Source organism: Cydia splendana, chromosome 1, assembly GCF_910591565.1.
Source record: "Cydia splendana chromosome 1, ilCydSple1.2, whole genome shotgun sequence".
Classification (NCBI taxonomy): domain Eukaryota; kingdom Metazoa; phylum Arthropoda; class Insecta; order Lepidoptera; family Tortricidae; genus Cydia; species Cydia splendana.
Window position 1 is genome coordinate 34,587,916 of NC_085960.1, and position 25,421 is coordinate 34,613,336.

Sequence of the window (25,421 nt, forward strand, 5' to 3'; positions counted from 1 at the left end):
TTAGTGATATTATTTATTATTTAGGTACTACAGATACTATATTACCAGGTTAGCTAACTTTTACTTAGTTAATATCAAAACATTTACCGCTAGAACAAAGTTTAGCCAGGCTTCATTTCTTACCTTGGCGAGACCTTACTTTAGAGTCAAAAAAATCTAACTTTTAGGCAGTTTGATTAAGTTATTTTGGTATCAATGTAGAGAATAAATAGTCTACTTTATACGCATTCCAAAAAATCTAATTTTAGAGATGTACGTTTTTAAATATAACAACTTGAAAGAAAAAGTTCAAAATTTCTCTATTCACCCCGCGATTTCTGTTCACCCCGTTTTACGGTACATTAAGTACTATCAGACTATCACAGAGGCACAGCTCTAAATAGGTAAGGTGGGATAAAAGAAATACTGGGGCAAGGAGGTACTTCTGTAATTGCCATTCCATCTTACCAATAAAAACTATTTTCCTTTTACCTTTCCTTGTCGAATACAACGCTTTTGAATGTCCAATTTAGCTAGAACCCTATGGCGCAACAATCACGGAGCGCGACTGTAGGTACAAACTTTGACTAGAGAGTTAACCTAGGTTTTAATCATTGGCTCCTCGCTTTTTGACATTGGAAATGTCTTTTCGTTCGCTCCAGTATACGGTCCGATTTCACGAAAAAGTGCGATCCCCTTATATCTCGGAAAGTTGTGAAGATATGATATTAAAAAATAGGCTCACAAGACGCATAATCACGAGAGCTGTAAGGTGCAAAAATAATTATTCGAGAAAGTCAAAAACAAAAAAAGTTATGGTCGAAATAGTGAAAATAAAATTCAATTTTTTCCGAATTTTTGATTTTGGTGCTCGATAATTTGGAAACGAAGAATGATATCAAAAATTTGAGAAAAACGGCTCTGGACAATTTAGTCAGCTACAATTTGAGCCTAAAACAAAGACGATCGGGTTAAGGGTTTGCCCTGTAGCCTAACCTTAAAATAGTCAAAAAGTCAGAACGACATTTTTCACAGGACATTTATGACTTCATGTTTCGCAGAGTTCGTTATCGGTGTTTGTTGTGAATTATCGGGATTTCTTGGTCTAACTCTATCTATCCTGTTTGAGACGGGCGTAGATAACGCACTATTCGACAATGTATCCATTCTTGAGAGGTAGATGTAGAGGGAGAGGGAGAGGGAGAGGGAGAGGGAGAGGGAGAGGGAGAGGGAGAGGGAGAGGGAGAGGGAGAGGGAGAGGGAGAGGGAGAGGGAGAGGGAGAGGGAGAGGGAGAGGGAGAGGGAGAGGGAGAGGGAGAGGGAGAGGGAGAGGGAGAGGGAGAGGGAGAGGGAGAGGGAGAGGGAGAGGGAGAGGGAGAGGGAGAGGGAGAGGGAGAGGGAGAGGGAGAGGGAGAGGGAGAGGGAGAGGGAGAGGGAGAGGGAGAGGGAGAGGGAGAGGGAGAGGGAGAGGGAGAGGGAGAGGGAGAGGGAGAGGGAGAGGGAGAGGGAGAGGGAGAGGGAGAGGGAGAGGGAGAGGGAGAGGGAGAGGGAGAGGGAGAGGGAGAGGGAGAGGGAGAGGGAGAGGGAGAGGGAGAGGGAGAGGGAGAGGGAGAGGGAGAGGGAGAGGGAGAGGGAGAGGGAGAGGGAGAGGGAGAGGGAGAGGGAGAGGGAGAGGGAGAGGGAGAGGGAGAGGGAGAGGGAGAGGGAGAGGGAGAGGGAGAGGGAGAGGGAGAGGGAGAGGGAGAGGGAGAGGGAGAGGGAGAGGGAGAGGGAGAGGGAGAGGGAGAGGGAGAGGGAGAGGGAGAGGGAGAGGGAGAGGGAGAGGGAGAGGGAGAGGGAGAGGGAGAGGGAGAGGGAGAGGGAGAGGGAGAGGGAGAGGGAGAGGGAGAGGGAGAGGGAGAGGGAGAGGGAGAGGGAGAGAAAAAGAAAAAGTGCCACGAAATCTCTCTCACCTCAGCATGTTGCTGGCGGCTGCTAGCAGATACCTGATGCTGAACCCTGGCAGTACCTAGTGGAGCTCGGGTTTAATACAACATAAACACACGCTGTTTTGGTCATCGGACTCGTCTCGATGAGCACTTAGGAGAGTAGTACCCAAGATAGAGCTGATGCTGAACCCTGGCTGTACCTAAAGGAACTCAGGTTTGTTGCAACATAGGCACACGCTGTTTTGGTCATCCGACTCGTCTTGATGAGCACTTAGGAGAGTAGTACCCAAGATAGAGCTGATGCTGAACCCTGGTTGTACCTAGCGGAACTCAGGTTTGGTGCAACATAGGCACACGCTGTTTTGGACACCCGATTCGTCATGATGAGCATTACCCAAGATAGCTGATGCTGAACCCTGGTAGTACCTATTGGAACTCAGGTTTGGTGCAACATAGACAAACGCTGTTATGGTCATCTCTCGTCGCGTCAAACTGCTGTCAAGAAAATTTCATATCTTGCAGCAAATGGGCCGGTGCCGATCACCACTTCTCGAGTTGACTACGGATTTGCCGTGTAATAATTTTCTTGTACTTTGAACATTAATATATCCTGCTTATTAAAAGAAAAATGAAATATGTACCTATACTTATGCGCCACGGCGACAATTATTCAAACTTGGATACGCGTGTGGAAATTTTGCAATTTGTTTGTTCACATGCGTTATGTCCAGGATACTTGTGTTAGTCTAAGAATAAAATAATTATCATTCAACGTTGTAGTTTTATTTTGTAACTTTTTCCTTATCCAGATTTTCTCGTCGCTCAGCGACAATATTTTTTCGAATTCCGTAGATTCATTTCCAATGTGCTCGATAGTCGTGTGAGGCACGAAATCTGTGAATTTTTTTCTGAATATGAATATCTATGTATAAATTGTTTTTTGTGGCATTTATTAAATATTTTAACTAAAATTCTCTTACATAACTAAATTCACTATAGGCAGATATGTAAATACCTATAGGAATCAACGTACACAACGATTAAACGACTATCAAGCAGGCTGATCAAAACTAAAAAAATGTGTCACGCATTTAAAAAAAAGGTGCGTGGACGGTGACCATGAGGCCCATCATAATTGTTTAAATACTTTTAAGTCTTTTAACCCTTTACCAAGGTATATATATTTCCCACATACGGCACTTCAAACATGTGTTCTATTTTCGATCAGTAAGACTGACATTCGATTGTCATTTTTGAACTATCAGCCTGGTAAAGGTTTAATTACAATTATCCCAAGAGTCATATTAAGTAATAGCTACATATAATTATTCTTGGGATGACTGCTCCTTTTTTACATGTCAAATACAGAGTACTGTAGCCACAGTCCAACACACCCCTAATGAAATTTGATCTCAACCCCGCAGCGCAGCGGGAGATTGACTGAAACTTGACCAAATCACAGCATTCACAGCTCTATTGAATCAACGCGATAACAAAATTTTCAAAATAGGTAGTACCCTGTATTGTATTTTTTTATAATATAATACTTATGTAGGTTTGTAAATATGTATCATTATTTCTATTTGTACTAACTGGTCTAAGTATGTAAATTGACATGTTACTATTTTTCTAGTAAGTATAAGATTAAATTACGTATATATTATGTGCGTATGTATTAACTTGTACAAAAATTATAAGAAATATCTAAAGTACCACCTAAATCACCTAATACATTATTCTGCTAACTATAATACATTACGATACAAGTGCAAAAAATAGGAAATTTGCAACGAGAGGGGATAAATTAAAACACGACCGAAGGTAGTGTTTTAAATCGACCGAGTTGCGAATTACCTATTCGCACATGTATCGTACAATACGTTTTACAGTACAGATGGCCCTTTACATTTTTGCCATAGTTGCATAATGTGCTAGTGCGGTAAAGTAGCATCATATGTACCGTAAATATATTTTTTTACTACATACATACATAAGTACATACCTATTACATACGAAAAGTAGATAGACAAGGATTATAAGAAGATAATAATTAATTAATGACACAATTTAAAAAATAATATTATTATTTTCGTTGTATGTCTAATATTTAAAGCTTAACAGCAATACTTTTTTAATATACTCCAAAATTAGAAATAATAATTACTAAAATATAAATAATTATTACCTAAAAAAAATATAGAACTACCTACAAAACTAAAACTAAACCTAAAAAAAAAACCTAAAAATCTATATCTAGAGAGGGCCCCTGGGGCATAGTGCCAAGAATGCTGGCAGCATTTCCTCGCTGGATCGCAACGCTTATGCGTTGAGCGAGGAAGCTGCCAGCTCTTTTGTCCCCAAATAATTATTTAATTTAGGTACTTACACAAATGATAATGCACAGCTTTGAAGTAAGTAAATATTTTTTAACTAAATACTTAATCACTAATTTCACTTAATCGTCTTAACGCTTGGCGTTCTCTTTACTTATTCATTCAATCAACTAACTTGACTAATCAATTAATTACCCTGTATTACGTAAGCCAATCATGGCACGTTTACAAAGATCCATCTATTGTTCTAAAAAATTGTCGTACATATTTGCTAAAGCAATAACCCGTAACATAGCGTATTCCTTTTTTCCCAAAAAACTTTTTTCCCAAGTGCTCCACACATATCCGGAATATTTATGGTCAAGGAATATTGTCTATGGCACCCTCATTGTCAGTAGTCGTCTTTCATTATGTTTAGCAGCAACAAGTATGAGCAACTATTATATTTTTAGACACTCACAAAAGACTCTAGCTCACTAGTGGTAAAAACATTGGCACCAGTGTCAACAAGTTGCTTTCCCTTACTTAATATCTGAGAAGTATCGATAACAGTAAGTCCTAGCCTCTCCAAATGTCACCGATAATCGCATGTGATTTGCAATACATTGCGGCGTTTGGTCGATCGATTGAATTCGTTGCTGTTACTTAGGCAGCAATTATCAGTAGGATTTGTAATTACGTCTGTTGAAACCTTAATGGATACATTTCACAATCTAGTGGTAAAGACAGAGCCTCCGGTATCAACGAACTGCTTGCTCTTACTGTCTGACAAGTATCGATAACAATAGTCAGGTACTAGTGTTGTGACTACAACTAGTACGTTTAGCAGCCAGAAAGATAGGGACGAGCAGAGCCGGGTGTACGTGCCGAGTATTGCACCGTCGATTTGTCTGGAACAAGTAATATTTTGGAAAAAAAATCATTTTTAATACACGAATCCTACGGCACCTTAAGTGTATTTCTACTGAACTCATATCAATCAATCAATTCATTTATTTGTCGAAAAGGAGGTAGTGTTTCAATATGAGGCATACAAATATTTAACGTGAGTGGCGGTGGATACAATTTATAATTATTATAATTTATGCAAGCGTAATATTGGTTACTTAAACGAGCCTTATTTCTTTTTAAATGTACGCGCGCAAAAGGAGTTTAACGGATGTCAAGATATAGCCCGGTGGTTTAGGTGATGGAGATGAATAAATTGATCTTTGTAATCTTATTTAATCATTACAATAAAACCAATGGAGGATAACACACTAGTACTATTATACTTACAAGTTTATAAGAGAGTAGCCGAGGTTGAAGCCGATGTAGAAAAACACTGACAGTAGGATGCTAAGCACGAAGTAAAACGTGTGATAGCGAGCCTGCAGCCACAGCTTTAGGTTCGTTATCAGGACGAGGAGGTGGAACAGGACGGCACCAAACACCCTGCCGACAAAAAAGTTACGTTAGGTTACAGATCTTCTTTCTCATTTCCTCATTACTGAGGTTCGCGACCACATGAGGTCATTTGTTTTCAACACCAAGACTCTCCGTTCTGCACGATTTTCCGCCGTCCTAATAATAGGCGCCTGTGTAGATCCCTGGCAGGCCTTAAAATATCTCGGGTTGGTGGATGTCTACTACCCCTTCCTCCAGCCACCATGCCAACCAAAATGCGCTTTTCTAAGTTTTCTGGCTCCCATCTGGACACGTGTCCAAAGTAATTAACTATCCGCTGGAGGAAAATAAGTAGTTACAGACACAGAAAACCCGTTACAATATCGCGAAAACCCACTTACCAAACGTCCATAGCCTTCATGTCAGCGTTGATCACGGAGTGTTTGATCGCCAGCGCGCCAAACGTATAAATGATCACGGAATGGTATACTCCTATAAGCAGCCAGGCGGAGAAGCGGGACCATGACATGAGCTTGTTCCTGCTTATGTCTCTGTATAACGTCGGATCTCTGCAATAAATGAATAATTAAAACCTGTAGTATGACTGGGCCAAACACAAAACTGTGTTCACATCTTTCCTGTAGACATACCCAAAAGTTAAGGACTATTAAGGTTAATTTTCTTATTTAACCCATAAGGGTATCTCTAAAGAGCCGCATGCAGCTCGCGAGCCGCTGTTTTCCGACCCCTGCGTTGAGCGTACGTACCTTAGGAGTAATTCTTTAGGCCACCTCTGCTCCGTAACGGAGAGAACCAAACACGGCAGCGCCGTGAAAAATAAATTGAAAAACGTCAGGTACAGTGAGTCAAATATTGACTGCGTCGACCATGCGCTGTTTATTTGAAAAAACAACTGAAACAATCATAAAATCATGAAATAAATTATTTTTTATGAATAGGAAAATGCGCCTAAGTAGAGAGTGGAGACACTATGGTGACAGTCATGATGTTGCGAAACTTGCGTTGTTGAAAACGGTGTGTATCCTTTTACACTTTTAAAATTAAAGAATCAGAATGCTCATGTGATTCCCAAAAGTAGTATACGGCGATCATAATGCCGGATTATTTCCAAACGATCTTAATATGATAAGTATTGAAACAACTTTAAACAATTAAGTATGACATTACTAAAAATTGTTGTATTAATTAGTCTGCATTGGAAGCTAGCTAGTTTGTGTATTTTGTATGACTTACCATTAAATTCCCAAGTACTATATTCTTATAGAAAAAATATTGTATTAAAGTAGCTAATCTTTGGTAATACCAGTGCCCCATTACTAGTAGGAACTTCTTCACCATAGAGAACTTTGTAAAAGCAAAGTCTGCAGATCTGTAAGAGTAAAATTTTAATTACTCACAACACTTACACACAAGAAACACAGCGCAATTATAGATGGTCAAGCAAATCTTGTCAGTAGAAAAAGGCGCGAAATTCAAATTTTATATGAGACGATATCCCTGCGCGCCTACATTTTTCAAATTTGCCGCCTTTTTCTACTGACAAGATCTGCTTCACCAACTATACAACAACAAATACAACGCGGCGGCAAGATTTAATCTACGTTTCTAGTATCGTGTCTAGATTCAGCCCGCTGACAGACAGACAGGTAGAACACTCAAAAAATATCAAGATACCTTATAAATTTCAATTAGATCTGGTAACCCAGACTAGGATTAGACCAGTCAAATGACATTTTATAAATAATTACTGGCAAATTGCCTGCGATTACCAGTAAAGTTTGGAAAGCCTATTAGTAGTAACCTACATATGAAAACACGAAATCTTACCTAGCAGCTTGGTAGCCTTCCCTACCGAAGATCCCGAAGCCCACGTGGGCCTCGTGGATCATGGAAATGTCGTTGGCTCCATCGCCGATGGCCGCGGTGATCGGCCTCGATGGACTGTGCTTTATTAATTTTACTATCTGTAAGAAAATACACTGTTCGGTACTTTTGTATGTGTACGCACAAATACTACTTATTTTCTTTTTATTATTTTTTAATCGGTTAATACTTAATCGACTAGCATATTCCAAAACGGGATAAGCCTGCAACGGAACGCTTTTCTGAAAGCGCGCAACACTGGAAGCTCAAGTTGCCATATTACATTCCCAACGATCTCAAAATCGAAACGCCGTCGCTAACTGCTCGCTCCGAAAGCTCGAGCCATATAAAACCAAAATCAAAGTTCAAAGTGTTCAGCACAAATAGGAGAAGTCTGTCGACGCCAGCCTATGAGGTTACTACATTCATCATCGAAGGACAGGGGCCCCTGGAGCTGTCTACACGTCATCCACCAGGTTAGTCCCAAATTCTGGTCTATGCTAGTCCAGAACCCTACATTTACTCAACATACACATTAATTAAAATTTAGTATCAGCATATGTGTGACGATTACGTTTATTTTGTTTATCTCTTTCAAATAATACTAGAACACAAGTCAGTTCTCTAAATGCGCACCTAAGTGTGCGTCTAAACGGTGAGAGAATTTGCATGCCAATTTCGTTACATTACGGTAGTTGATCCAACAGTTAAATTTGTTCTACCTTCTGTACCAAGCGAGTAGCATTTTGATACTTACTTTAGCTTTCTGTAGAGGAGATAGCCTGCAGCACAACACAGCATTACACTGTAAAGATATCTCAGTAAACTCAGGAGCCGCGGGCTTATCCAAAATCCAACTCATACTCTTCCCGTCGACTACGAGAGCCATATCTTTGTAGCTCGGCTCCGCTAATATTCGCTTGCATTCTTCTAAATGTGACTTGATTGCTTCGTCGCTGTCTACACCTATTATGTACATTTGTCTACTATTTTCTGATATATGTGCGCAGGACTGAGCTACGCTTATTGCAGTTTCTACCTGGAAAAGACAAGAAATCGGTTACACTCTACAATTTATTTTTCTTGCTGCCGCCTTATTTCAGATTTTAATGTTCAGTTTATTTACTGATGAAATACGACGAGTGTGACATAGTGATTCTAACGTGTTTGCCACGTCATCCTGAAGGCAGTCTTCTACTGCCATCTCAATGGAGCGTAACAAAATCTATTCACCAATAATATTGGCGCCCAACATGGGGCCATTTTTTGTCTAATCCCCTGTTAAGAGTTAGGACCCATATTCGGAGTCCCGCGCGACACAGTGATGTTAACGTATCAGCTACATCATCCAAAAGGCAGTTTTCTACTGCCATCTCAGTGGAGAGTAACAGAATCTATTTATTAATAACATTGGCACCCAACCGGGGCAATTCTTGACTTACCTTATCCCCTGTTCGGGCCCATATCCTGAGTCCCGCGCGACGTAGTGATGCTAACATATCTGCCACATCATCCTGGAGGCAGTCTTCAACTGCCATCTCAATGAATCGTAACAAAATCTATTCACCAAAAAATGGCACCCAACGTGGGGCCATTCTTGTCTTAACTTATCCTCTGCTAGGAGCCATATCCTGAGTCCTGCACGACGTAGTGACGCTTGCTTGCTTGCTACGTTATCCTAAAGGCAGTCTTTTACTGCCATCATAATGTAAAGTAACATAATTAATCTATTAAGTAATATTGGCGCTCAACGTGGGGCCATTTTTCGACTTGCTTTATTCCCTATTAGGACCTATATCCTGGGTCTTGCTCAACGTAGTGATACTAGCATGTCTGCCACATCATCCTGAAGGCAGTCTTTTACTGCCATCTCAATGGAGAGTAACAGTCTATTCATTAATAACATTGGTATTTGGCACCCAACGGGCGGGTAATTCTTGGCTTACCTTATCCCCTGTTAGGACCCATATCCTGAGTCCCGCGCGACGTAGTGATGCTAACGTATCTGCCACGTCATCCTGCAGGCAGTCTTCCACTGCCGTCGCACCAACTAACGTCAAGTCTCGTTCTAGCATCCTGAACTGGTGCGTTACTTGCTGTAGGGCTTCCGCGCTTTTGACGTCTTGTTTCTTTATTACTGGAAATTAGAGGAATGTCTTTAACATCGGATTTTAGTAAATTTATCTCTGAAAAGATGTATACATGTCCAGCTCGATAGAACCGCTTACAAATTGGACTTATGAATAAACAAGGATTTCACAAAAAAATCAAAAACCCTATTGAACTACGTTGTTTCGAACACATAGATACAGAGGTGTTGTGTGAAAATATTGTGTTAGGAAATTTAGACCCAAAAACTGGGTCACTTTGAAGAAACGGACCCACACATACTCACATTCGTAAACCTTTTCGTACTCCTCATCGGGTATCTCCCGGTACGCAATGGCGAGGGTACGCAGACCTTTGTTAGCGAACGAGTTGATGTCCACATTGGTGTCGTCTACCATGATCTGGTTGACGCACAGCGGGAATACCGAGCTTTCTGCACCTTTGCAGAACAGCCAGATCTGAAAAAAGCGGATAGTTAGGATAACACACTTTAGTGTGTTAATAAGCCGTTCCTTATTAGTCCGTCTGAGATTTACAAGGCAGTATCTTGGTTGACCGTAACAGAAAGGAGATTAAAAGTGTCATACACATCTGGGTCATCCAAGCATGACCAATGGCCTTTACTAGTACTAACTTTTAATTCAGACAGTTGGTGAAGTATTTGAGAAGAAATTTTCTGGTAGAAGACAGCTTATTTTGGCACTAAAATTAGTTTGATATTTTTTACTCACTGAACATAACTTATAAAGCATATATGCATTCAGACCTTTATATTGGTATGAAGAAGAATACTTTCTACACGCGAGTTTTGATGAAACCGCACCCTACATTCTCATGCAAGCGGGCATCAAAGCTCATGCGAATTGTACAGTCAGTATCAAAGAAATAGTGACAGCCATAGTGCCCAAATATACATCAGGGATTGTAACCTATTTGATGCTGACTGTATACAAAATAACAGACTCACCTTGCCATCTTTATCCCTTAAAACTACAGACATCCTTTTCCTCTCCGATGTAAATTCGATAATCTGCAACCTCTCGTACATTTCAGTCTCATCTCCCATTTTAATTATTAGATTGTTTCCGTCTTCGCCCAGAAACGTGACGCCTAGTCTATCGGCTGCTTCGACTAGAGCCTTTTCATCAGGGCTGCTAGCTTGATAATCGATGTGTCCAACGTTGTTAACACTCATCATAGCATTCCATGTAGACGTATCAACTACGCCATTTCCATTAGCCACGACTTTTTTAGGTTTCTTTCTTCTGAACATGTTCATAAGCTGAAGGTCTCCGGTCATGGATAAGCGAGCGCTGAGTCGTTTCATGTCTTCGTTGGATATCTGGACTGAGTGGCAGAGAGCGAGGATTTTGAAAAAGAATCTGATGTCTGCCTGAAATAAAAAGTCAGTGGTGAAGTTATGAACGGGATTGATAATTCTAAATTAATATGTCGACGGGTAAAAAGTGGGTATAAACGCTCGCAACTCCGTCTATTAGCTACTTATAGACTTACTAAATATCAACAGTCAAGTCTTATTAGACTAAATTAGAAGAACTAGACTCCGTTTGATAAGGCCAAGCAAAACTTATGAAAATCTGACTTTTTAAGCAAAAGCTTAAAAAGTCAGATTTTCATAAGTAGGTAAAATATTGACAAATCATAGACGATATTGATGTTCTAAAAACTTTAATCGCTATCCATGCAGTTATATACAACATACTAGCTTCTGCCTGCGACTTCGTCTGCGTGGGATGATGATGATTGACAAAAACTATCCTATGTTCTTTCTCGGGCTTCAAACGATCTTCATACCAAATTTCATTTAAATTGATTCAGCGATTTCAAGAGGTAACAGACAGACCGACAGACAGATTTATAAGGATAGTAGGGATTTTGCAGCCTAATCAGTCCATTAAATAGATGCGGAAGTGGCAAGAATTGTCATCGGTCAACGGTATGATTATGATTACAGTTACATGAACTGATAGCTTATCTCAAAACCTTGATACGGGGCAGTTTGCCGAGTAGGTACCTACAGTTACACCCACTTACAGGTAGGTACAGACGTTTATGTTCTATTTCAAATGACTGTAAAGCTAATCAGTGCCAAGTAAATTGGTGAACTGATACATTTTCAAGTCATAGTACTTAAATATGTTTATCTAATTTTATATATTTAAGTATTTAGTGTATTATAATTTTATATAAGAAGTTTTAATGCAAAAAAGAACATGAAGCCAATTTCAGGTTTGATAATATGGAATATTTCTTTGGATTAGATACCGTAAAAAATTAACGATGTTCTTGGTCATGTCTCATCTTATCTCTTTCCTCATAAATGAACCCCGTTATGGAGCAAACCTTTATAACCATGATCTTCTAGATAATTAATTTTGTATTAAGCACAAACATCTGCGTCTGCCCTTAGTGGGCCTACCTAAGACTCATATTATGGTGAAATTATTTGCAGTATTGGGTAAGGTCGTGGTAGCTTAGATTAGATGGATCAGCACCGCCGCGCGCCGGGCTAGCGATCCGGTAGTCGTGGGTTCAAGTCATTGGGACTGACAGTGAATTTTTCCACTTTTAATTTGCTTCTTGATAATTTACCTTTAATACCTTTATTACAATACATATAAGACAAAATATTAATTTTATCTGACCTGCCTAGTATCCACGGGTTCTTCAAACCTCCCAATATCGTAAAGCAGCTTATCCCGCTCCTCGTATATAATCCCTTTGATGGAGCAAGCCTTGAACACCATGATGTTTTTGGTGAGCGTGCCCGTCTTGTCAGAGAAGAGGATCTCGACCTGCCCCAGTTCCTCGTTGAGATCCGAGGTGTTGGCGATGGCTGGCTTGCCAGTCTCCTCGCAACGGAGCTCTTCGTCCCAGCCGATGAATAGCGCGCCTGGAAAAGGTCTGCAATTATTTATTTTGATAGTTTTTTTTATAGTCTACTGGGGGGCTCCCGCTAAATTCGCGAATTGCGGGTATCTTTATCTTTTACTTCAATGAAGGCGTAATTGGAGTGACAGAGAAAGATGCCCGCAATTTGCGAATTACGATTTTCGCGGTAGTAGGCCTGGTGCTAATAGACTTGAGCCTTCACTCGAGCACAACATCAAACATTCGCAGTTTTACACTGACTTAAACTTTCACTATTTTTACTCATTATTATTCACAATTCATTATTATACGGGGACAACGCCGTCCTCGAAACGTCGGAGGTAAATTTAAAAACTTATTTTTACGCGATTAACTCCCGTGGTTGTGAATAACAATATGCAGTTTCCAAGCAGATTCGGTGAATAGTTCGATGAACGCTAGTACATTATTCTGTTTGCGAGAATGATCATTACATGTGAATGCTAAAGTCTATCAGCACCTCGAAATGAATTTGGGAGGAATTAAAACTGTTAACAACGCAACGGCGAGAACATGACAGGTGCTCAACGCTGTTAGTGCTTGAAAATGGAGACCTACTCTCTCCAAAACATTTCGCGCGAGACTAGGAATAGTAAAAACACATGATTTAATAGGTATGTGATGTGTACGTTAGGACACAACATTGGTCATGACACTCAATGACGACTCGCTAGTCATAGTGACCGATTAGTTAACAAGGCAATATAGGCCCACGTGAATGATTAAGTAATAATTACTAAATGGCCCTTGGTTACAACACAAATACATTTTATGTTCCAATATTCTATTAACATAGAAGTTTTTATCTCTTTAACCCAAGTTACTAACGCGTCTTTAAATTTTGCAGATCTCGATAAATCATTATTGCAATACAAGGAAGTGGCAACGATATATATGTTATTGTTATCATACATCGTACGTTTTTATTATTAAAGATAAACATTAATATTATCTGATACCATTAATTTTATAAATATGTAAATACTAAGCGAGATTAATTAATTAATTATCTATGTTTTTGACGTTAAAATTATGCCTCTTTTCGCAATGATAAATAACAGCAGACAGTTTCATAAAACTTTAAATCCAATGGAGTTGACAACTGTCAGAGGTTTGTATAGATGGCGCCAGCATAGGTTTTACCAGATTCTAGTTTTTGTCTATGAGATTTGGGGGCTTTAACATCCAGACCATAAAATTCCCAAATAAAAACAAGAATTTGACACTATTCGTACGGACTGACAGGTACCAATCCTGGCACCATCTGTAAAATACTTCAACCGGCTAACCCTATCAGAGTTTAGTCTGCCGGACATCCGTCTGCAAATACATTCACAGATTTTTCGCCAAGAATATCTGGTAGACAGATCTGAAGGGCACATCTGTACGTATATACATATATCCCTAACTATTACAGGCAAACACACAAAGCAGTTCGCGATATTAAAAGACAATCCGAAACAAAATAACCTCAAAATCCACTCACCAGTAAACTTATACAGCTCAATAGTAACATACAGTGCCATCGGAATGATGTAATAATACAGCAGCAAGAACGAAAATATATCCTGCAGTACCCCCGCAACCGTGACAGCCGCCGTCCCGCCGCATAGGCTAGGGCCCAGGTACAGATCCCTGTTCTGATAGTGGATGTCGTTGTAGACCTTAATGCCGAAGCTGATGAAGACCTCGAGGACGAGGATCACAATGAAGACGAAGAGGAAACCGTTGACTGCGAGCTCGCAGGAGGAGAATTTGTTGCCGGCGTATTTTGAGTTGAGCGCCAGTTTGGTTTCTTCGCCTGAAATGGACGAGATTGTGGAGTAGTTTAAACAGAATATCATATATATATAATTGAAAAACCAGAACGGGATAAAAAACCAGGGAAGAAGCGAGATGGCGCCTTACAAATTTCTAAAAAAGTTTTTGACACGTTTCTCAAATACGACGCACGTATGATAAGAAAAAACTGTTCTAATCTATTATCTAAGTATGAGAATATAACTAGAGCATAAAAACTATCGCTTTCGATGCGTATTTAATTTACAATAAGCAAAAGAAATTTTCATAACATTCCTCATTTTACGACTATCGGCTATTTTCGGAAACTCTCGGTTGGTTTCGTTTCGAACTTCAAATAACCAAAATTATGTTTGTTATGTTGGTATGCAGTGATTTCGGCCTTTTTTACTCGAAGTAAAATAAAAAGTGCTGTCAACCTCAACCTTTTACCTTAGTTTATGCCCATACGAGTGACATGCCATATAATGACTGATAATGACTTATCAATATCAATAGTAATTTGTATTTTGTTGTTTTATTTCTTTTTGAGTTATGTTATTCAGATTTACTTTCACAGCTTCGGCAAACAAATTCGTCCGGGGACCGGGCTGCCGAGATGGGCCAAAAATACAAAGTTGATAGCAAGTTATAATGTAGGTAGATAAAATTTAAGTGCATGTTCAGATATTTTTGAGCGAAACGACCTGGTGAAAATAAGCAAACGTACAGTCAGCAGTCGGCCAAATATCGTAATATAATTCTGTTGCTATAGAAATAAGGATGTGTTCCGATATACTGGCGGAATACTGAGAGACAAAAGTGGCTATAAGCTTACATTGGCTCGGACATTTCTAGAGAGAATGGGAGAGGATCGTGCCGTGACGAGAGCGTACTTGGGACAACGAAATGGGAGACGCCCAATTGGACGTCATAGGTACCTACCGCTGGAACGACGTAGTTGCTCGAGATCTGCTTATCTCCTCGGCCATGGGGACTGGCGAGAGCTATCGCAAGACCGAGAATCATGGTGTGTTTTGTTTTGTCTTTTCTCGGAGGCCAGGATTCACATAACCGTAGTAAGTAATGTTAGTATTCAGAAAGGGAAATGGGGAGTACGTACGTTTGTACCAAAAGGCGATTTATGGGCGGTGGTCGTCCATATTCGTCTTAAGGCGGATATTAATCTAATGAACGTTTTTGCAATTAGGCTTATAAAAATAAATAATAATTTTATGTTGAAACGAGTTTTAAATAAATAACTACGTAGATGAAAAAGTATAATTTTGCCTTTTATCAAATCACTTTTTTTTTTCAGATATTTTGCGTATTAAGTTATCCAAATAACGGGTACAAATAAGAAATCCCTATCACCGTTATGAACCCTGGCAGGGTTGACACACTCTTTATTTCATTTACGCGAGCGGAGCTGCGGGCCCGTCTAGTTTATTATATTAAACCAAATGTACATATGTGCCTAAAGTTTAGTCTACCAACTGAGAAATCAGGTAAAGTAACACGCAACAACATGAAAATAGCGTGTACAAATGCGTAATAGTATTTTAGATCGAACTAATCGATTACTTTTTTTTTGTTAAACCTTACTAAAAGTTACAATTAAAAAACAATAATTTACGCGATCCCGGGCACTTAGCGCTCAACGAGCTGCGTTCGGACAAGGACCTGAACTCAAGGCGCCTTAAAAGAAATAGTGGCATAAAACTCTGACCTGTATACACCGCACACCCGATGGCCCACTCAGTATTCTTGACCCTGGAGCCCCGCAGCATCAGGTTGTCGGTGGTGAGGGGCAGGCTCTCCATGCTGGGGATCTCCAGGCGGCCGTAGAACGTGTACAGGTCTGCCACCGGGTTGGGGACCTCGATCCTCATGCCTTGAGGCAGGACGTCTGTAGAAGGATCATCAAGATAAGCCTACCACTTTAATTAGACGGTTCATTAGAATTTATTGTTGTTGACAATGTGGTCGATAGTTTTTGGCTATGCATGAGTGCTGAACCCAGGGGCGTTTATAGTATAAAGGACAAATTTTACCGTAAGTACATATCATATAGATATGTGAATATGAACCCAATTTAAAATTCCTACATTGAACTTATAGCTGCATTTCCAGCTGCTGACACTTCCTTTTCTCGCACTAATACACAAGACAGTCGGCGGCCGATTCTAACTTTGGGATATGTCAAATATTACGTCTAGATACGATACCGTACCTACGTGCGACGATATCGTATCTAGACGTAATACCTACTTGACGTATATTAAAGTTCGAATCTGGCAGAGTCCACAGTGCACTGCCAAAACTCACCCGGCGTACCTATACCCCACTAATCGGGCGGCACCCACGGGGTCTTGAGGTTCCTGTCCCCATCCAAATTCGTCGTTGTAACGAATCGTTCTTCCCTCTCCCCCTTGGCATACAGTAGTACCAAATCTGTCGGGAATTGCTTGCCTTGTTCCACTCATCTCCACACCAAAGTAACAGGTAAAACACACAAGTTCAAGGTGACACAGCCAAAACTCACCAGGAGCATATCCCACTAGCGGAGGCGGTACCGTAAACGTCTAGATTTGCCTCGAAACATTTTCTCCTCTTTCCCTCGGCTTATAGTAGGTAGCACCCAGTCTACCGGGACTTCCTTACCTCATTCCACTCATACCCATACCAAAGTAACAGATAAAACACACAAATTTAAGGTGACACAGCCAAAACTCACCAGGAGTATACCCCACTAGCGGAGGCGGTACCCGCAACGTCTTTAGATTTGTCTCCCCATCCAAATTCGCCGTTGTGACGAAGCATTTTCCCTTCTCCCCCTCTGCGCACAGCAGCACCAAGTCTGCTGGGACCTCTTTGCCTCGCTTTACTCGTACTAACGTGCCTGGCGCGATGGAGGAGTTACGGACCTCTTTGATCACACCGCGCTGGAGTATTTCAACTGAAAGAGGTTATTTGATTAATAAAGCCTAGATTCCACGCAACACATCGTAAGTTTTAAAAATACGTTTTATATATCGTCGCTTACACTCTTTAAATGACTGCTTCATGACTGCTTCAAACATCCCGCACCGCGCTTGGTGCATCCACAGCGCGTTTGAATTCGCGTTAGTTCTACCCATTTAGACGGATCAAGAACTTGCATGCGATTTTCGTGACATTGCGGTATTTGGACGATCGACTGAATTAATCTCTCTGTAGTTAGTAATATATCGAATATTGCATGCAAGTTCTCGCGACGTGTAAGTGATGGGGCTTTATTTCAGGCGATTTTGCGGTGATTTCGGACTAAAAACTAAAACTAATTTACGTATTTTTTACATTTTACATGATTAACTTAACACGAATCAATTTTATGCACCCGAGCCATCAACTAGTCCGTAGTTTCCAAACCAGTTATCAACCGGCGCCGATTTAACGGTAGACCTATACGACATATAGAATTAGACATTAAAGGATGACTCACGCTAGACCAGGGCGGGGCCGTGCCGGAGCTTCTGGCGCTTCGTTTTCTATGGAAAGTACCACGTTATCACCGATCAGCCGTCATAGAAAATGACATATGTAGTCGGACGCCTCGGCTCGGGCACGGCCCGGTCTAGCGTGAGTCATCATTTAAGCTGCGATTACAGGTCTTTTTTCAAAACCCCACCCTGGTTTGTCGTTTTCGTTGCTACCGACAAATTTGCATAAACTTTATTTTTAGGCTCGTACTCATTAAAAAACCGGCCAAGTGCGAGTCAGACTCGCGTTCCAAGGGTTCCGTACATTAAGTCCGACTCACACTTGACTGCACATTTCTAATAGGTTTTCCTGTCATCTATAGGTAAATAATTATTTTATGTATTTATTTCAAAATTTCAGACGCAGTAGTTTCGGAGATAAAGGGGGCGGGGATGTTCATTTTTTGGCTATTTTCTTAAATAACTTCTTATTTATTTATTTTAAAATTATAAAAAAAAAATTTGATATATAACACGATATAGATTGAAAAACTTTATTTTTTAACTTTCTAATTTACCCCCCAAAAGTGGCTCCCATGTTTAAAATTCATTTGTTTACGTTACATGTCAATCTTTGGGTCACTAATTTACATATGTGTACCAAATTTCAACTTAATTGGTCTAATAGTTTCCGAGAAAATAGACTGTGACAGACGAACAGACAGACAGACGCACGAGTGATCCTATAAGGGTTCCGTTTTTTCCTTTTGAGGTACGGAACCCTAAAAACCCGAATTCAACACGTAGGTAGATAATTCCGACTAATTCCGTTTAAATTCTAACGAAATGTGACGTTAATTTCACTTTTCTGAAGATATACAGTTACAGGTGAGTTGCAGTACATGAGAGATATCTAATCTTTGAAGTATTATTTTCGGCATAATCTGAAACCAGACAGTGACCTTCTAAATCATAGCTTGCTATATTAGATAAAGATTTATCACGGCCGAATGGTGTCAAGGGTAATCTAAGATTTGGAATAAGTCTTTGTTGAGTTTCATTTCCTATTCAAATTTTTATCACCGACTGTTTTTTTTTAGACATGCTTGTCATTGTCATTTCTAGCGAAGCCAAACTAAATGAATCTTTGAAGATTTTCACCGAAGATACGTCTAGACAGGTACCAATGATACAATTTTCGGGCGTAGCGAACCAAGTCAATGTTGCTTGCAGTTTGACCTATGTTCCACTCCACATAAATATGACATAAATAGAAATTGTAAACAATTCAACAAAAAACAGTAGAACCTCGCTAATTCAGACGGCCAAAAACCGGACGTTGACGGATTACAAAGGTTTCCAGATTAGCATCTGCAAAATGTTTAGGCCGAAAATTCGGGTGCTGAGGAAATGGGAGGTGTTGGCGACTGGCTGGCTCGTGACCTCTTTCGTGCGTGTTATCTGGGGGCACGGCAGTGCCCCCGCCAAGTCGAGCAAAACAAAGAGGCACGGCCGTACCATCCTTTTCTCGAAGCGATTCAGGCCATTTTTGACGTCCTGTAATTTTGTGCTGGCTAAAGCTAGAACCCTGAATTTTCAGTGACATATAGGGCTTAACATGCTTTACATATAATCTCAAAAACATTCAATTTGAACTTGTAGTTTAAGAATTATTTTACGTCAAAGTTCCTTAATTTCGACACTGACACACTCACCGATCATCATAATTCTAAGGTACTTCTAGCATACCCACAAGCTTCAAATTTTAAACATAGGTAGTTTTCAGCGTATCAAGCCATAGAAAACCTAAAAATATTGCAATATCAGTCACGTTTTAAAGATCTAAGAACTGCATAAGTAAGTTTGTAATTCCATATAAATATATGCTATTACAAAGTTGTGTTGTTGTTACTGCTGCAGTTCCTACAAATAGTAGGTAAAGTAAAGGTTATGTACGATGTGAGTATGAATGAAGATGTGTTTAGTTATGATATGTGTATACATAGTATGGGTGTGAGTACCCGAAAACAAGGACTGCCTAGAAAAAGAGATGAGATCCCATCAAAAACATTGCATGTAAAAAGGTGCAAGTCTCGCAACACTTCTACTACAAAAAAGTTTTGAGATGTAATGTGAAACCAAGTCGGTTATTTTAATCAGTGCCAGGGGGTATTAAAACAGTATCAATGAGATATCTTTAATTTGTAATACATATAATGACTTGGCAATCGCACATAATGCTTTGCTCGTACCGTACTCGTAAATCGTAATGCTCAAACTGCAATTAGCGCTAGCGTTATGTTCAATTAGAATTATTTTTAATAGGTGACGATGATCCTTATGTCATTATGCAGCCGTGCGATTGCCAGGTCATTATATGTATTAAGGGGCCCACTGACTAACAGTCCGCCGGACGGTATCGGCCTGTCAGTTAGAACAAAGTTTTGACAGTTCCGAACAACTGACAGGCCGATACCGTCCGGCGGACTGTTAGTCAGTGGGCCCCTTTACAAATTAAAGATATCTCATTGATACTGTTTTAATACCCCCTGGCACTGATTAAAATAACCGACTTGGTTTCACATTACATCTCAAAACTTTTTTGTAGTAGAAGTGTTGCGAGACTTGCACCTTTTTACATGCAATGTTTTTGATGGGATTTATTTGTAAAACGAGTTACCTTTTGATTCGATTCCATGTCAGTCTGCCTGTCACCGCGATAGCATTACCACATATCTTTACTGTATTTTCTTTACTAATATAATGATGAATCATACTATATTCTACGTGTTTCTATCATCTCATAATACAGTCCACGCCATTAGCTATCAGGAGGGTATAGGTAAGCTACGGCCTCCTGAAGCAGAAGAATGAAGAGCAAGAGAGTGTATTCAATATTTCGATTCCTCGGACTTTGTGCACGATAAATCCCTCAGGCTGCCTTTCCACTGAGGAGCAGATGAGACGAGACGAACGGGAATCAACCAATTTGTTCAGTTTTCCGCTCCGCTGGATTACAGCCAATGCTATTGGTCTCCTCTCATCTCCGCCTCAGTGGAAAGGCCTTATAGGGTCCTTAGACCACAGATCCCTTACCAATCTGGTTGTTAACTCGACCATCAGCCTTATGCCGCAGCCAGTCCTCGTAGCCGTTCTTGACGGCCGTCACCATCACCATGAAACTGAGCGGCGCGATGCTCGTCAGCGGTGACACCGGGCTGTCTGTAAAAAAGTTACATTTTATACATTGTGACAATGTGCAGTGTCCTAGCCAAAATCCCGCGCTCTTCCGTTCAGGACCGCTCAGTATACCATCATTGGAAATGTCATTGCAATAATTGCCTTACTCGTTTATGGTAACCTAACCTTTCAGGCCACGTTGTGTGATCAAAAACCATAAAGTTGCATAGCTTGGCACCGTGGGAACGTAAAACACGGAACGTTCAATTATAATAAGCACGTATTGTGGGAATAAACAGGTGGAGCATCGATTCTCCATGTGCAGCTCGAACATAAACACTTGGAAACATATTCTGACATTTCGAAACTTTTTCAAGCAATTGGAAACAATGTTGAAGTTACAAAGGCTTATAAGGTGCAGAAAGTTCGTGTTCTTCTCTTACTCTCCCTGAGCGTAGGTAAGCGTGAGCGAGATGGAAGTTGGTGGAAAGACCCATTGGTGGTCCAGATCTGCCGCCCAGGAAAAAATTGTTACATGGTGCGAGACATCGACTCCTTTATTTAATAGCAAACACTACCCCCAGCACGCGACTTCGTCCTTGTAAGAATTGAGGATCTTGCGGACTGTTTCGTCTATTGCGTCTCAACTCACCGCCATACGTCATACAAAACATACGTGTAGCTAATAAAGGATATGTTTGGCACTTATATATATGGATTAGTCAAATCTGGGGAAAACCTTGATAAGAATGTAAATTTCAATAACCTACAATTTTTATCATTACTCGAAGCAATTTCAAGTGCGCTAGACTGAGTTTAATTTGTACGAGAATTCCCACAACTTATGACTTCACAGTTATTTACGTACATTTGTAAACTTACGTTATCTACTACGTGTCTACGAAGTAAGTACCTACTTATTTATTTGCGTATTGATCTATTGATTATATGCGAAATGCGTGGCGGTGAAAATAAATGCGAGATTCCGCGCCCTATGTAGGTATATATATATATATAGTTAGCTCGGAAGAGAAATTACGCGACGTATAAGTATCAACATACATCTAGTCACGCGGCAGCGTGTCAAGCCAAGTTCAAAAGAAGAGAACTGGCAACACAGCGTCAACTCCTGAACTTTAACTACATCCCAACTGAACTATGTAGAACTTGGCACTCATATAGATCTCAATTCTTTTGCCGGCGAAGTCAACAACGACGCATATTCTTAATGTTGAACTTGGCTCTCATTTCACGTCTTTTGAGCGTCAGCGTCTAGTCAGCGCTATGGAAAATGACGACGCTGCGCAGTTGCGTCGACGTTGCGTCGAGCAGCGGCCATAGTTGACTAGACGCCTACGCTCGGGAGACAGTGTGGGGTGGCACTTACATTTCTTGTTGTACCTATTACATTTAGGTACCGACTGTTAACTGAAGATTCTAAACTGCGTAAAGTGCGTATGGTATGACCCACTCACCAATAACGATGGCTATAAAAGTAACGACGAGGAAGTAAAAGTTGACGATCCTTCTAAACTGCTCAGTGAGGTTCTGTGGTACGAACATCAGAAGCGTGTAGCGGGAGGTCTTGATCTTGTTGTGCTTCTTCCCGTCCGCCGGCGCACCCACCTCGATCAGCCGGGTCTCTGATGCTGACGATACCTTGTTGCCCTGAGGGAAGGAGAGATGGTGAGAATAGCACCAGTCATCATACAATTAGCATCAATAAGTAGCGTATGAAACAACGCGCCGAAAGAAATCTGAGATTACTAATCTCGCTCGTGCTAATACTCGTATTGATACCCGAGCGAAAGATTCCAAAATTGAACTACGAGCGTAGCGAGTGGTGCGAAGAGTGGAATTTTGAGCTTTGCGAGCGTTTATCATTCAAAATCATCATTTAATAGTCAATTCTACCAGCCAACATAAGGAAACAACTCAAAATTTGCATTAGGTTAGGTACTTTGCCACACATGTGGATAAAATGCAACTTTCTCATCAGTTTTTGAACAATCAAGAGAGCCTTTACCAGCTGGTGAGGTAAAAAAAAAACAATATTATTATGTAAACTACACGTACGATATCGCACGAGAAGGAGTGATAATCACCTCACCTTTGGTGGTTGGATTGGGTGTCTCCGTGTAAAGAAACTTTTAAATGCGAGAACCGTATTTCGAGATCATCTGCCTGAGTACCTAATGAACATTGTCGCTTTGTTTATCAAAGCCATAAATTGTACCTATGTGAAAACACCGTGTCTTGAAATAACCTATAAACTAAAGTCTATACCTACATGTCAAAAATTCTGGATTAAAATAAATGCAAAATAAGGCACAATTAATGGAGATTTTTTTCAATTGGGTTATGTACCTACCTACCTTCTTCAAAGACCCAAAGTAAATTTTCATCAATCAAAATTCTTTAACTCTTTCATCAGACACCAATTTTTGGTGAGTTTACATCACACCAAAGAAAAAGTGACCAAGCCCTCCAATGGCCGAGACCGGATTCGAAGCATCGTTTTCAGCTTTCGCGGCCAACGCCCTTAAGGGGCCCACTGATTAACAGTCCGCCGGACGGTATCGGCCTGTCAGTTAGAACAAAATTTTGACAGTTCCGAACAACTGACAGGCCGATACCATCCGGCGGACTGTTAATCAGTGGGCCCCTTTATCTCTAGGCCAGCGGTCGGCAACAAGCGGCCCGCGAGCCTCCCTGGCTATTTTGTATGTAGTATTGACAAACGACAATGTCTGATAAAAGTCATAAATATTAACAAAGTGCGGCCCGCGTCAACTTCGGTAACTACTATTTGGCCCTTTGCTGCTAAAAGGTTGCCGACTGCTGCTCTAGGCCATCCGGTCCATCATCAGCCGTTCCAATCTCAGAATACCACAAATCAAAATATTTAGTAAATTAACTTGATCTCCCAAGAGTCCCAAGTTGTAAGTTTCCAGCGTTTTCATATAATGACTAATAAGAGTCTAAAAACTTACATACATAAAATCACGCCTATTTCCCGGACGGGTAGGCAGAGACCATGGATTTCCACTTGCTACAATCCTGAAATACCTCTTTCGCTTCCTTCACTTTCGTAACATTCCTGATACGGCTCATTACACGCTCGTCGGCTTAGGGTGCTTTTGACCTGGCCTTTCTTCAGAATTTCTCCGACCAGATCAGAGAAAGTCCGCCGAGGTCTACCCCTTCCAACTCCCGCCTAAAAACTTATGAGTCAAAAGTCTCATAAAACTTTACCAACACAAGGTTTTTCATGTCTTTTACCTTCATGTGCTCCAAACTCTAGTCGAACTATTTTACAGCTGCCGAGGCATCTTAGCACGTGGCGCGAGCGTCGAGGACTGCCACCAATGTCATTGCCAGTGCATCGGGTGGCGTGAGAAGGGCCGCAGATGCTCAAAGGGTAGTACTACAGGGTGCATCCATAGTTAGGGCTAGGTTTGTTTGATAAAATGTTGAATTTATATCTTTTACTTACAAGTTTGAATAAAACGCCTGTTTAATAGAGAAAGTAATGGAACACCAATTACAGCATTTATTTTTAAAGTTCCTTTTCCCGTGCTAACTTTTAGTCAATAATAGGTGGATCGCATGAGACCGCTCCCGTACATACCTATCGATGTATGTAATGCCGAGTGGGCATAAAGTGCTTATCTTATATAAACACTATTATAGTATTATAGATAATGTAGTTCCCATCAGTTTTGAATGTTAAGCGTCATCGCCAGTTGCCAGCGGGTTTAGCCTTGGAGGGAGCATCCCCTTTTCCAAAAATTAAAACTCATACCACCTTTGAAAAACGAGACATTTCCCGTCAAAAAGTAAACATAAATAAAATTAATTACTTATGGCTCCTCTACACGATGGGCCAACGCCGGCCAATCCAAGGGACGCCGCCATGCGGTAGAATGAGATAGCAATAAGCCAACCGACACCAATACCCCCTCTACACGTTGTCCCAACATATTGGACCAATAGGTTGGGCCAACGTGTAGAGGAGCCATTACAGTTTTAGTACATTTAGTATTGGAGAAAATGCACGCTCGATATAATATTTTTCCCTGTAAATATGAACTAGTTTTAAACATGGACATACATATTATTCCTCGCTTCAAAACGAGGGCAGATTTTTAAAGCTTTCAGTTTCGGTTAGTCGCTTCGTTTATTATTTAAACGAATTGTTAATTATACCTTTAATGAAGATCAAGTTCGAAATATATAATTACCTTATAATTACGGAGTGACTGATAAATAGCCTTGATAATAGCAGATTTCACTCACTGATTTCTATAGGCAACTTAATAGGAGTGGAGAAGGAATTTATGTAGGAGGAGGAGGATAATTTCTGCGGAGATAGAGAAAAGTATAATATCAATAATATGTTGTTTCCCTGACGCTCTTAGCAGCAAGATAGCACAAAGCGTCTTCTCACG

At 40.5% G+C, this 25,421-nt stretch overlaps 1 protein-coding gene across 1 annotated transcript; it reads right to left on the bottom strand.

Annotated features, from left to right (window-relative positions):
* Positions 1-4,304: 4,304 nt before the first annotated feature.
* LOC134794140 (phospholipid-transporting ATPase IF-like) lies at positions 4,305-24,320 on the bottom strand. Its single transcript, XM_063765850.1, has 17 exons — positions 24,253-24,320; positions 22,446-22,638; positions 20,887-21,012; positions 17,067-17,288; positions 16,059-16,238; positions 14,037-14,351; positions 12,286-12,533; positions 10,587-11,012; positions 9,906-10,077; positions 9,457-9,647; positions 8,268-8,549; positions 7,475-7,611; positions 6,881-7,016; positions 6,394-6,539; positions 6,028-6,195; positions 5,519-5,674; positions 4,305-5,130 (listed from the first exon to the last, which is right to left on the bottom strand). The coding sequence occupies exons 1-17, from the start codon at positions 24,256-24,258 to the stop codon at positions 4,947-4,949; spliced, it is 3,288 nt and encodes a 1,095-aa protein (XP_063621920.1). The 5' UTR covers positions 24,259-24,320; the 3' UTR covers positions 4,305-4,946.
* Between the last annotated feature and the right edge of the window lie 1,101 nt (positions 24,321-25,421).

What these genes read in the sequence shown, in the direction of transcription:
- LOC134794140 (XM_063765850.1), bottom strand. An exon ending in CGGGTGTGCGGTGTATACAG is followed by an intron (nt 14,352 to 16,058) that starts GTCAGAGTTTTA and finishes CGTCCATTTCAG; the next exon opens with GCGAAGAAACCAAACTGGCG. An exon ending in GGCTACTCTCTTATAAACTT is followed by an intron (nt 5,131 to 5,518) that starts GTAAGTATAATA and finishes TACTTGTTCCAG; the next exon opens with ACAAATCGACGGTGCAATAC.